Source organism: Vicugna pacos, chromosome 9, assembly GCF_048564905.1.
Source record: "Vicugna pacos chromosome 9, VicPac4, whole genome shotgun sequence".
In the NCBI taxonomy this organism is placed as follows: domain Eukaryota; kingdom Metazoa; phylum Chordata; class Mammalia; order Artiodactyla; family Camelidae; genus Vicugna; species Vicugna pacos.
Genome location: NC_132995.1, coordinates 69,267,453 through 69,279,517, shown reverse-complemented (window position 1 = coordinate 69,279,517; position 12,065 = coordinate 69,267,453). Strand labels below are relative to the sequence as shown.

At 35.8% G+C, this 12,065-nt stretch overlaps 1 protein-coding gene across 1 annotated transcript in view; it reads left to right on the top strand.

The window, feature by feature from the left end:
• The first annotated feature begins 30 nt into the window (after positions 1 to 30).
• Positions 31 to 12,065, top strand: part of SLC30A7 (solute carrier family 30 member 7) — a 68,525-nt gene continuing 56,490 nt past the window's right edge. Inside the window, exons 1-2 of the mRNA XM_006197370.3 lie at positions 31 to 289; positions 515 to 616. Of these exons, the coding sequence (XP_006197432.1) occupies positions 210 to 289; positions 515 to 616 (182 nt within the window). The 5' untranslated portion in view covers positions 31 to 209. The remainder of the gene's footprint in view (positions 290 to 514; positions 617 to 12,065) is intronic.

The following is a 12,065-nucleotide window of genomic DNA, read 5'->3' as shown; positions in this document are numbered from 1 at the left end:
CCGTTCCCGTCCCAGGACGCGTTGCGCGGCCCGGGCCGGAAGTCGGCGGGGTCCCGGGTGTGTGTCTGAGTCTGTCTGTGTCTCCAGGCGGCGCGCGGCCCGGGACGAGCGCTGGGGATTCCCATCTGAGGCGTCGCCGCTGTCACTGCCATCACCCACGGAGCCACTTCTAGACGGGAGTAGACCCGGCCCTTCGCCGGGCAGAGAAGATGCTGCCCCTGTCCATCAAGGACGATGAATACAAACCACCCAAGTTCAATCTGTTCGGCAAGATCTCAGGCTGGTTTAGGTGCGGGCTGCTGTGTTTGCGGGAAGGGGGTGTCCGGCAGAAGGGGAGAAGGCCCAGACCTAAGAATGACCCGAGGTCCAGGGAGGGAGCGTCAGGGACACCCTCCTCGTTCGTTGTGCGGAAAGGAACGTGTGGACTGGGAGGGTCTTGAAAGGGGAATCCAGCCTCCGGGTCCTGGCACCCCTTTGACTTTCCCCGGCTCTTCTCCACTTGTGTCTTGCCCAGGTCTATCCTGTCCGACAAGACGTCTCGGAACCTGTTTTTCTTCCTGTGCCTGAACCTCTCTTTCGCTTTTGTTGAACTACTCTACGGCATCTGGAGCAACTGGTAACCAAAGGGGAAAAGGGTTGGGGCGGAAGCAGGGGTGGGGGAGACGAAGCACTGTTTGCTTAGTGCCACGTAGCTCCTCACCAGGAGGTGCAGGTCTTGCCTTTGCCACCACCTCTGCTGCTGAGTTGTCTTCTCGCATCTACACCAGCCCGGCATGGTTACATTTCTTAAGATCCGGGACCATCAAGTGCAGCAGTTAAGATTTGAGTCCCGCCTCCTCCTCCTCCCACCGCCCACTCCGTCCAACCACAGTGACAAGTCCCCTCCTCATTCTGACAGATGGAAAGAGTCTTTTGTCTCTAACTACACACCTTAGCTTTGACCACTTTCTTGGAATCGGAAGAAAACCGTTTCCTGCCTCTCTGGGGGGGAGTGGCATTTAGATTTCATCCTTAAAATTCTGAGAGGGCATGTCAGATATGTCCGCTTAATTTATTATTAAGTCTTGAAATGAGGAAGAGGTTTTAACGGAGATATCTGGATAAATGTGTTTCATTCTCTTCTCTTAATTTTATGCTGAAACTGTTGGCTCATGATTTTCGTCTGGTCTTGACTGCAGTAGGAAATCCCATATAATTTTCTAAAAGCATTACATATCTTGAGTTGGTGGTTTTGGTGTCATCTTTGGTTATTTTTGGTTTTGACTGCTTTGGGAAGAGGTATATCCAGTGTAACTCTGGAAATGTAGTACTATTACCTAGGTATTTCCTGTTGAGTAACTTAAGGTCTTGTAAAACTGTTCAGCTAACAATAAGATCATCACACTTGTAGGTGTACTGATTCCTCTTTAAATATCACACTCAGCTGAGAATCTGATAAAATTCTAATTAAGACGACTTCATCTGGGTCCTTTAAAGTCCATTTTCAGAGAGAATTGCTTATCTTGATCTTTATTGAGACTGAACAATGACATTAGGTGATACCACCAGTTTTTGTGACATGAATACTTTCATATGAAAAGGTAGACTTTTCAATTCAAATAATTCAGTTTCATAAAAAATACTGCAAGAGAATGAAGGTTATTGGTTTAGTCACCACTTGAGTGTAAAAGGCATATTGAAGCATAATAAAATCTCAGTATATGTAGTAACCATTTTTAATACTCTAGGAATCAGATATATGTGTCCTGTAATATTAATACCCTTCAATATATTGTACATGTTAAAAGCACTGTATTGCCTTAACTTGTATTGAAATAATCATACTTGATTATAAATATACAATATTTATAATGTATTTTGTCCCTCCTAAATTATGCCATATTGTGGCATATGTGCTAACTGTATCAAGACTGTATCTTGCTTTGCCTATGTACAGCTTTACTACAGTTACTTTATATTATAATACATTATATGTCAGTTCCATTGCATAAATTGCCTTCCATAGAATGAATTACGATGTGGAATGTCTTGTTCAAGGGGTTCATGTTTGAAGTGCTTAAACCATCTCTTTATGGAAAGTTATGTTTATTAGTTCTTTTCATCTGCAGAGATCTATTGAGGAAATTACTAAAACCATTGTTTTTCAAGCCATTTGTCAATATTCATCAGTATATAAGGAAAACATCAGTAATGCATGACTTGTTCTGCCCTCGGTTGGCTGACTCTGACTTTTGGCTGCTTCTCCAGTTCACTCTCTTTCATTATGTTGTATTTTACAGATTTACAGTCTAGCTTTGATCTACTGTCTGTCATAACCTAGGTTAATTAGCAGGTATTCATTATAATGTTAACCTCCAGGTCCACAATCACTTATTACCCAATATTAATTTTTATCAGTTGATTGAGAGTAAAAATATGTTCCTATTGAAGCCTTGGCAGACTTAGAAATTGCTTGAGCCTTTCCATAATCTGGCTTTTTGTCTTATTTAGACACTACAAATTTTGGTGGTGATCAACAGTTTCCTTATAAGGCTAGATTATCTCTGTTCCTGAAGGTTCAATTAGATTATAAGTTTCTTGAGTAAATTTCTTACCAAAAAAAATTTCTTACCAAAAAAAATTTTTTTTTGGTCATTGTCATTTCTATGTTCCTTTTCATTCTGTAGAAATTAAGTTTCAAGATGTTAGGAAGTGTCAAGAATCTTTTGCCATTATGGGATTAAAAGCTAGGTTAAAACATACTCTCTCTTCACAAGTAAGAGTTCATAGAAACAGTTGATCTACTTGCAAAAAAATGTTAAATAGTTTTGGTTTTTGTTCAGCACCTTCATTTTAAATAAGAATTATAGTTGATTTATATTTTTAATGGTGAAAATGTACTCTCAGTGGAAGAGTAACAAAGCTCTTTGTCTATTATTCCCCCATTAAATATCCAGTGCCTTTTACCTTTTACTAGAGTGTTAACTTTTTTAAAGTGGGATCTTTTCTGTGTTATTCAGGCACCTTAGTAAATGGCACATAGTATGCTTGATACATGTTTGCTGAATGAAAGAGTGAAGGAATAATGAATATAGGGAGTTAATCTACCTGCAGTAACCATGCTAACTACCCCTGTTGTGTCTGGGAGCAGTGGGGGTGAAGCATTAAATTCCTCCTTTCTCTTATTCTTAGAAGTTAGTAGGAAAATAGTAGAAATACCATTTGTGATATTTCCTTCTAGGGTTCTTTGCCTTCTAGCATTATATTTACATTTACTTATTTATGTTGAGTAACTAATCACAAAGTAATATAATATGTGTAATAATATGGTTTTGTGCCATCTAGGATTAAGTTCTTTTTCCAGTTACAGAAAAAAGCCAAATTAGTGATTGCTTGAACAAGATAAAACTTGGTTTCAAAGAAGGCTATTAGAGTTTCAGACATCCCTGGCAGCAGAATATCTAGAATGGAGAGAAAAAGAGGTAAAAAGTGTGTCCAGTGTCTTTTAAGCAGATTTATCTGGATGCTAACACACAGCACTTTCACTGAGGTTTCAGTGGCTTAAGTTGTATCACATGGTCATGCCTAGTTACAAATGTCATCTTTGTTCCAGTCAACCAGGTATTTTGAAGGTCAAGGATTTTTCACTAGGCTCAGGAAATGGGACTAGAGAGACAGAGAAGCCAATCTGACCTCTTCTACAGGTGGAAAGTGTAGAAGACCCAAGAGTTTTTACTTTCCAGAGTAGAAGAGCCCAGAAGCACCTGTTACCCAAATTTTCCCTGCATACTATGATTTTTTCCCTAGTATTTTAATAAAGCTTGCTTTTATTTTGTTTTATGCTCTTCTATTTTATCTTTGTTTCACAGTTAAAAGATTTAATTTCAGTGATTTTCTACCAAAGCTGTTACAACCATTTTCCCCTTAGACATAGGGGAAACTCATCTAACTCTGTATTAGCAAAGTAAGCATTTGTTCAAGATGTTCTAGGCCATACCAGTTACTGGTATGGTCCTACTTCTGTGTAATATGTCATAGGATATGTTTGTCAAGTAATTCCTTGGTAAAGGAAAATGCTTCCATTAGTCAGATACTTTTCTATAGAATTGAAAGTGTTAAATATCTTGGACTTTTGTTGACTTTTCCCTTATCAAAAGACATTACTTGCAGATTATGGTGACGACTTTTGCTTTCCTATTCATTTATTTTAATGGAGGTGCTGGGGATTGAACCCGGGACCTCATGCATGCTGAGTACAGTGGTCTACCACTGAGCTATGCCCTCCTCCCCTGAGCATTTTTTTTTAAAGTAGAGGATTGTATAATGGAATGCAGTGGAGTCGTGGGTTTTTCACTGTAACTCTCATTAGTTTAACAGCTTATACAGATAACAGGATTCTACGGATTTTCCAATTTCTTGCTAATTAATTGATATAGTGTAGTTTCTTCCATAACTACTTCAGTATGAGTCCCTAAAAGGTAAGAGCCTCCCCTTTTCAACATGATCTGATGCCATTCTTGCCTGTAAAAATTAATAATTTATTAATATCAAATATCCAGTGAGTGGGTGTTCAGATGTCCCTTATTGTCTCATAAATTCTTCTAAAAGTTGGTTTTATAAATCAAAATCCAAACAAGATCTGTAGGGTTTGGTTGATAATGTCTCTTAAATCTCAATTTATAGGTTCTTTCTCCTTTTCCTTGTTTTTGCTTTCAATAGACCTTACATAAAATCCCATTCAGAAGTTTCTTTTGCCGGATGTTCTGTTAACATTTATTATATTTTGCTTCATTGATCAGGTTTCTTTTTTGTATCTAAGAAGTTTTCCATATTAAAATATCTTCAGAAAGTGGTCACTGAAAAAAAGTTTAAAAATACACTTTAATATTTAGTGTTTAAAGATAGGACCCTAAAACAAGTATGCTGCTTTTGGCAACTAACTTTGCATTATCAAGTTACACTTGGTATGTACATCACATAACCTTAAATATTCTGTTATCTTTATTTTCTAAGAAAGTTTATGCCATGTAGTTTAAATGGTAATTTATAATCAGAAACATTTGCTGATATTGAAGATGAGCAGTAAAATTGAACACTCTCCCGATGTATGTTAGGTGAGCAGAGAACTAGAAGTGGGCTTTTTCACGAGTTTGCCTACATAGTTGCAACGAATAATTTTCAAATCATGATACCAGGTTTAAGTGAAAAGGTCTTGTGTCACAGTGCTACTTAAATTAAAATCTCATTTTGATGAGGATTATCATTACTGTGCTTTTTCTAAACCTTTTTAAAGGGAACTTGATTGCTGTGATACACAGAAGAGGTTTACCATTTTTTTTTCACTATTACGGCAGTGTTTGGTGTCTGTTGAATGTGTATAAAATAAATCTGTGGTAACAAAATGGTGGGTATTACCTTGCTAGGGCTGCTCTGACAAAGTGTCACAAAGTGGTGATTTAAACAACAGAAATGTGTTGTCTTGTAGCTCTGGAGGCCAAAAGTCTGAGATGAAGGTGTTGGCAGGCTTGGTTCTTCCTGAGATCTGTGAGGTCGGTTGCTTTGCTGGCAGTCTTTCGTGATCCTTGGCTTGTAGAAGCATCAGCTGAGCTTTGTCCTCTCCTCACTTGGTGGTCTCCCTGTGTAAGTCTGACTGCCTCCAAACTTCCCCGTTCTGCAAGAACAGCAGACACACTGGATTTGGGCCCATCTAAATGATTCAGTCTCAACAAATGACATCTCCAGTGACCCTACTTCCAAATAAGGTCACATTCAGAGGTACTGGAGATTAGAACTTCAACTTACAAATTTTGGGGAGGACACAATTCAACCCATAACAGGTTTTACTAAATATATGTGTAGATCAGAAAATTGATATATTTTAAAATTTATATTCATTTAGCATGGATACCTTGCCTTCTTCAACAACTAATTTACCTTTATTTAAAATAAAAGTCATATACAATAAAACTTTCAAATTAAGAAATAAAAATGTTAACAACCATATAGAGAGAGGAAAAAATAAACCTATTAAATATATAGACTAATGTCATTACCAAATTTGACTTTTAAATTTAGTTATAAAATTTCATGAACTCAAGGCAGAATGGTTAAAAATTCTCATTGTCAGGTTTTACTACAACAACAAAATTATATCAGTTAATCAAAATAGAAAGATTGTTTTCTGAAACTAAATTTTAGAAATAACTTACCACATTAGTCCTTTATCAGACCTTAGAAAACAAAATCATAAACAGTGTGTTTATGAAGTGGTTTTTATGACACATTACAGAGATATTCTTCAAATGGGTCTTTCCTACCTCAAAATACAATTAAATTATTTTCAATGTTACATAGCTGCTAAGGGCCAAGTATGTAGCTTTATGGTGACCTAACTATCCAAGGAAAAATGTTAAAATAACAAATCTGAGGATTGCTTGCATAACAGGAGTCTTTTGTTCTCCTCAGGTATCAATTTTTTCGTTTAACCTTTTTATTTATTCACTCGTCCTGCTTTGAGTATCAGACAGGTACAGGCAGTACTTAAACTATCTTATGCATCTGTATTTGAATAAAATATACAAGGTTCATGATAAAACAAGACATTTAAAAATACTTTGTAATGTAATTTTTAGAACTTTGTAAATTACTGTTCTTTTTTGTGTGGGTAAGTAATGTGCTTTATTTACTTCAGTTTCTAGTTTTATAATTATCCTAAATTATATGGAAATGTAAAAACTTTTTCTACTTCAGTGACTTGTTTGTAGCACAAGAAAGCTCTAGCATGTAGCCAAATATTAAGAATACTAGATATTATAAAGTATTAATAGTAACATAGTTTTATTAATAATAGGAATAACAGAAACACTGATGCGGCTGTAATATGACAAGCACTGTGATAAGTGCTTCACATATGTTAACTCAGGTATTATAACATGACACTTTTTAATGTTACCCTGTTTAAATGGTGGCGAAGTTGGAGTACGAAGTAGTTAAGCAATTTAACTGTCCCAGAACTAGTAGACGGTAGACCTGGGATTTGACCCCAGATACTCTGACTTCAGAAGCAGTGCTTTTAGCCATTTTGATGCTGCTTGTTTTTAAAGATCGAGCTGCTGATATGCATGCTTTGACTTGTCTTAAAGTTCACTGATTTCTTTCCTCAGCTGTGTCCAGTCCTCTGATAAGCCAACTGGAAGAATTCTTCATCTTTGATACCTTATTTTTTGTTTTTAGCATTTCTACTTAATCTTTGTTAAAAAATACATACTTCCCATTTCTCTGCTGAAATTTCTCCTTGATTCATGCATTTCCCCCCAGCTTTTCCATAGATCCTTTAACATATTGATTATAATTATGATAGTTCCAATATCTGGGCCAATATCTTGATCTGGTTCTGTTGACTGCTTTATCTCTTCACAGTGAGTTATTTTTCTTGCTCTTTTTTGTGTTTCTTGAAATTTTTGATCAAAGGCTGGACATTGTGAGTAAAGAACGGTAAATATTGAGGTAATGGTATTTATGACTAGATGCAGGTATGCATCTTCTGTCAGGTCATTAGTTGGTTAGGCCTTTTGCTTCCAGTATTCTTCATGTGTGTATGTGTCACGGAAGCTCTCTCTTCTTGCTCATGGCACCCTCTCCTGCCAAGCTGTAGATGGCTGTTGATTGTGTGAGGTTGGTGATGAGGGCAGAGGGGCATTCATTAACTTGACCAAGCCTTAGTCTTAGGCAGGCCCTGTGAGCCTGGGCCTCAGGAGTTGGTTTCTCCCCAACATTTTTACCCACCCTTCCAGGACAACCAAAGTCTGTCACATAGATGTGGATGGTCTTGGGTGAGAGTGAGTTTCCTGCTCCTTCTTCAGTAATAGCAGAATGTCTGCCTTGTGTTGGTGCAGAATCCTGTGCCCAATAGGATTTCCTGCACACCCCCCTTTAGTGGCTTTTTTTTAGCATGTATAATACGACTCTTTAACATCACAAATAATGTATTTCTTTGTATATCTTGTAAAAACTTTGTAGTAACACACTTCCACTTCCTTCTGTCCTGTGCGCTATTCTTGTCATACATTTCACTTTATATGAGAGGTTAGCATACTTTTTCTGTTGACAGCAGATAGAAAATATTCTAGGCTTTAAGGGTCAAAAAGTCTCTGTCACAGTTTCTCCATTCAACTATTGTAGCATAGAAGCAGCCATAGACAATATGTTAACATATGAGCACACTGTGTTTCAATAAAGCTTTATTTACAAAAGTGGATGGTGGTCCTGATTTGGCCTGTGGGACATAGCTTGCTGACCTCTGCCCTAGAAAGTCAGATATCTTTTAAAAAATATTTTTATTAATATATTTATGAGATATAATTCATATACCTTAAAATTCTCTGATTTATGGTATACAGTTGAATGGCTTTTAGTATATTCATAGAGTTGTAAAACCATCACAACAACCCATTTTAGAGCATTTTTATTACCCCAAAAAGAAACTTTGCACTTCTAGCCATCACCCTCTAATTCCTTCGACTGATCTGCCCTAATTCAATCACTAATCTTTATGTATGTGCCTATTCTGAACATTTCATATAAATGAAATCATTTGCATATAATCCTTTATAACTGGCTTATTTCCCTTAGCATAATGGTTTCAAGGGTCATCCATGTTCTGCATGTTTCATTATTTCATTTAGTTTAGTTGCCAAATAATATTTCAGCAGTGTAGGAAGGCTCCCATTTCTCTATCAACACTTGTGTTTGTTGGTCTTTTTGATTATAGCCATACCAGTGGGTGTGAAGTTGTTTCTCACTGTCGTTTTTATTTGCATTTCCCTGCATTGTAATTAGTGATGCTGAGTATCTCTTCATGCGCTCATTGGCCATTTGTGTCTTCTTTGGAGAAATGTCTATTTAGATCCTTTGTTCACTTAAAAAATTGGGTAATTTATCTTTTTGAAGAGTTTTAAGAATCTTCATACATTCTGGATGTAAGTCCCTTGTTAGATATATGATTGGCAAATATTTTCTCCCACCTGTGCATTATCTTTTTACTTTCCTGATGTTGTACTTTGAAGCACAGAAGTTTTAAAATTTCAGTGATGTCTGTTACTCTTTTTTCTTTTGTTGCTTGTGTTTTTGCTTTCATATATAAGAACCATTGCCTAATCCAAGACTGTGAATATTTTAGCTTTCATGTTTAGGCCTTTGATCCATTTTTAGGTTAATTTTTGTGTGTGGTATGAAGTAAGGGTCAAAAATCATTTTTTGCATATGGATATCCAGCTGTATCAGCACCATTTGTTGCAAACACTGTTCTTTCCACCACTGAACTATCTTGACATTCTTGCCAACAAACAGTTGGCCATAAATGTGAGAATTTATTTGTGAACTCTTAAGTTCTGTTCTGTTGACCTATATGTTTATTCTTATGTCAGTACCAACATTGTTTTGATTACTGTAGCTTTGTAATAAGTTTCAAAATTGGGAAATGTGAGTCCTCTAACTTTGCTTTTCTTTTTAATATTATTTGGGCTATTCTAGATCCCTTGCTTTTTTATATGAATTTTAAGAGCAGCTTATTAATTTCTCCAAAGAGGTTAGCTGGGATTTTGATAGGGAGTGAGTTGAATCTGCAGATCAGTGAGGGAAATATTGCCATCTTAACAGTATTGTCTTCTGATCCATAAACATGGATGTCTTTCCATTTATTTAGGTCGTCTTTAATTTTTTTCAACAATATTTTGTAGTTTCCAGAGTATAGCTTTTTGTACTTTTTTTTTGTTCAATTTATTCCTAAGTATTGTATTTTTTGATGCTATTGTAAATGGAAATTTTTTAAATTTCATTTTTGTTCACCACTACATTATATAGAATATAATTCATCTTGCATCCTGTAATCTTGCCCAGCTCATTTAGTTCTTAATAATTTTAGTAGAGGCCTTAAGATTTTGTATATCCAAGATCATACCATTTGCAAATAGAGATAATTTTACTCCTTCCCTTCCTGTCGGGGGACCTTTTATTTCATTTCCTGCCTAATTGCCCTTGTTACATCCTCCAGTACAATGTAAAATAGAAGTGCTGAGTGGACATTTTTTATCTCATACCTGATCTTAGGGGAAAGCATTCAGTCTTTGGCCATTAATGATGCTGATGTTAGCTGTGGGTTTTTTGTAGGTGCTGTTTATTTGTTCAGGAAGTTCCCTCTACTACAGGTTATTGAGTGTTTTTATCATAGAAGTGTCAGATTTTGTCAAATGCTTTTCTGCATCTGTTAAGATATCTTGTGGTTTTTGTCCTTTATTCCATTGACATGATGTATTATATTGGTTGATTTTCATATAGTAGACCAACCTTGCCTTGTTGGGAATTACTAATTTAATCTGTTTACTTAAGAATCTTTTTAGATTTTCTTTTGACTCAGTTTTGGTAGATTGTTTCTAGGAATCTGTCTGTTTCATCTGAGTTATCTGATTTGTTGGTTTATATTTAGTTGTTACAATCCTTCTTATTTCTGTAAAGTTAGTAGTATTGTCTCACTTTCATTGCTGACTTTAGTAATTTGAGTTCTTTCTCTTTTGTCTTGGTCAGTTTAGTTAAAGTTTGTGAATTTTGATGCTACTTCTAAAGAACCAACTTTTGGCTTGTTGGTTTTTCCTCCTTTTTTCTATTCTCAATGATCTTTTAAAGGTATTAAAAGTTAAAAAATTATTTTAAGTATTTTCCTACATACTTACCATTTTCATCTTCTTTGTACAGATCTAAGTTTCCATCTGGTATTGTATTTGTACTTGAAGAACTGCTGATTCTTTTAATTCAGATCTGCTGGCAATGAATTCTCTGTTTTCATTGTCTGAAAAAGTCTATTTTTGCCTTCATTTTTGGAAGATATTTTTCTAGATATAGAATTTTCAGTTGACACTTTTTTTTCCTTTCAATACTTTAAAGACGTTGCTTGATTGCATTCTGCCTTGGGTCGTTTCTGGTGCAAAATATGCTTGATAGCGTATTTTATCTTTATCGTTATTATATCATAGCTATCTTTATCTTTATCATAGATGTCTTTGTTTTTCCATATTTGATTTTTTTAACTGTCTTTAAGACTCTCTCTTTCTGTTTGGTGTTCAGCAGTTTGTGAGGTAGGTAGGAGTTTTCTCCTGCTTGGACTTCATTAAACTTCTTGGATATGTCATTTTTTTTTTTTTTTTGGAAAACTCCAAGCATTTTCTCTTTAAATAGTTTCTCCTCCCTATTCTTTCTTCTCCATTATTGAAAATTTAAATACATGTACTTTAGTCTGTTTGATGCTCTGAAAGGTTTTGACTGCCCTGTTCTGTTTGTTGGGTTATTTTTTCCCCCATTTCATTTCTTCTTTGTGTTTCACTTTGTATAATTTCTTTTGACCTGGTTCTTTCTCTCTGTGTCCTTTCTGCTCAGAATCCCATGTATGTTATTCTTTATCTTCAATATTGTAATTTTTTAAAATTTTTATCATTTCCATTTGATTATTTTATAGTTTCTATCTCTGTGGAAAGTTCCCACTTGTTCATTAATCTTCTGCAGCTTTGTACCACATCTTTTAATGTATCAATCATATTTATCTTAAAGTCCCTGTAACAGTCTAACCTCTAGGCCTCTTCTGCTTCTGATTCTGTTGACTATTTTCGCTCTTGACGATGGGTCTTATGTTTTTCCTTCATCTTGTTATGTGCCTTATAAATGTTTATTCAGTGCTGGATATTATATTTAAAAGAGTAATAGAGACTAATGTTAATAGTATTTATGCCCAGAAATGTGAACACTTTATTATTATTATTATTATTATTATTATTATTATTATTATTATTTGGTCAGGTCAGGGGGTTTCGAACCTACCTACCTGGTGAATAGTTGAGCTAGGTTTTTGTGTTTTGGTATTGCTAGTTAATTTCGAGAAGCCACAGACTTCAAATGTTTCCAGTGGCTTTTACCACCTTGTGCTTCAGGTGTGAGATTTGGAGTACGGGAGGGTTTTTTCAGTGTTCTTTCTCCTCTCTCAGCTTTCAGCAAGCTCTACGTACCTGCACCACCAGGGAGCCTGCTCTTGCTCAGCTCTC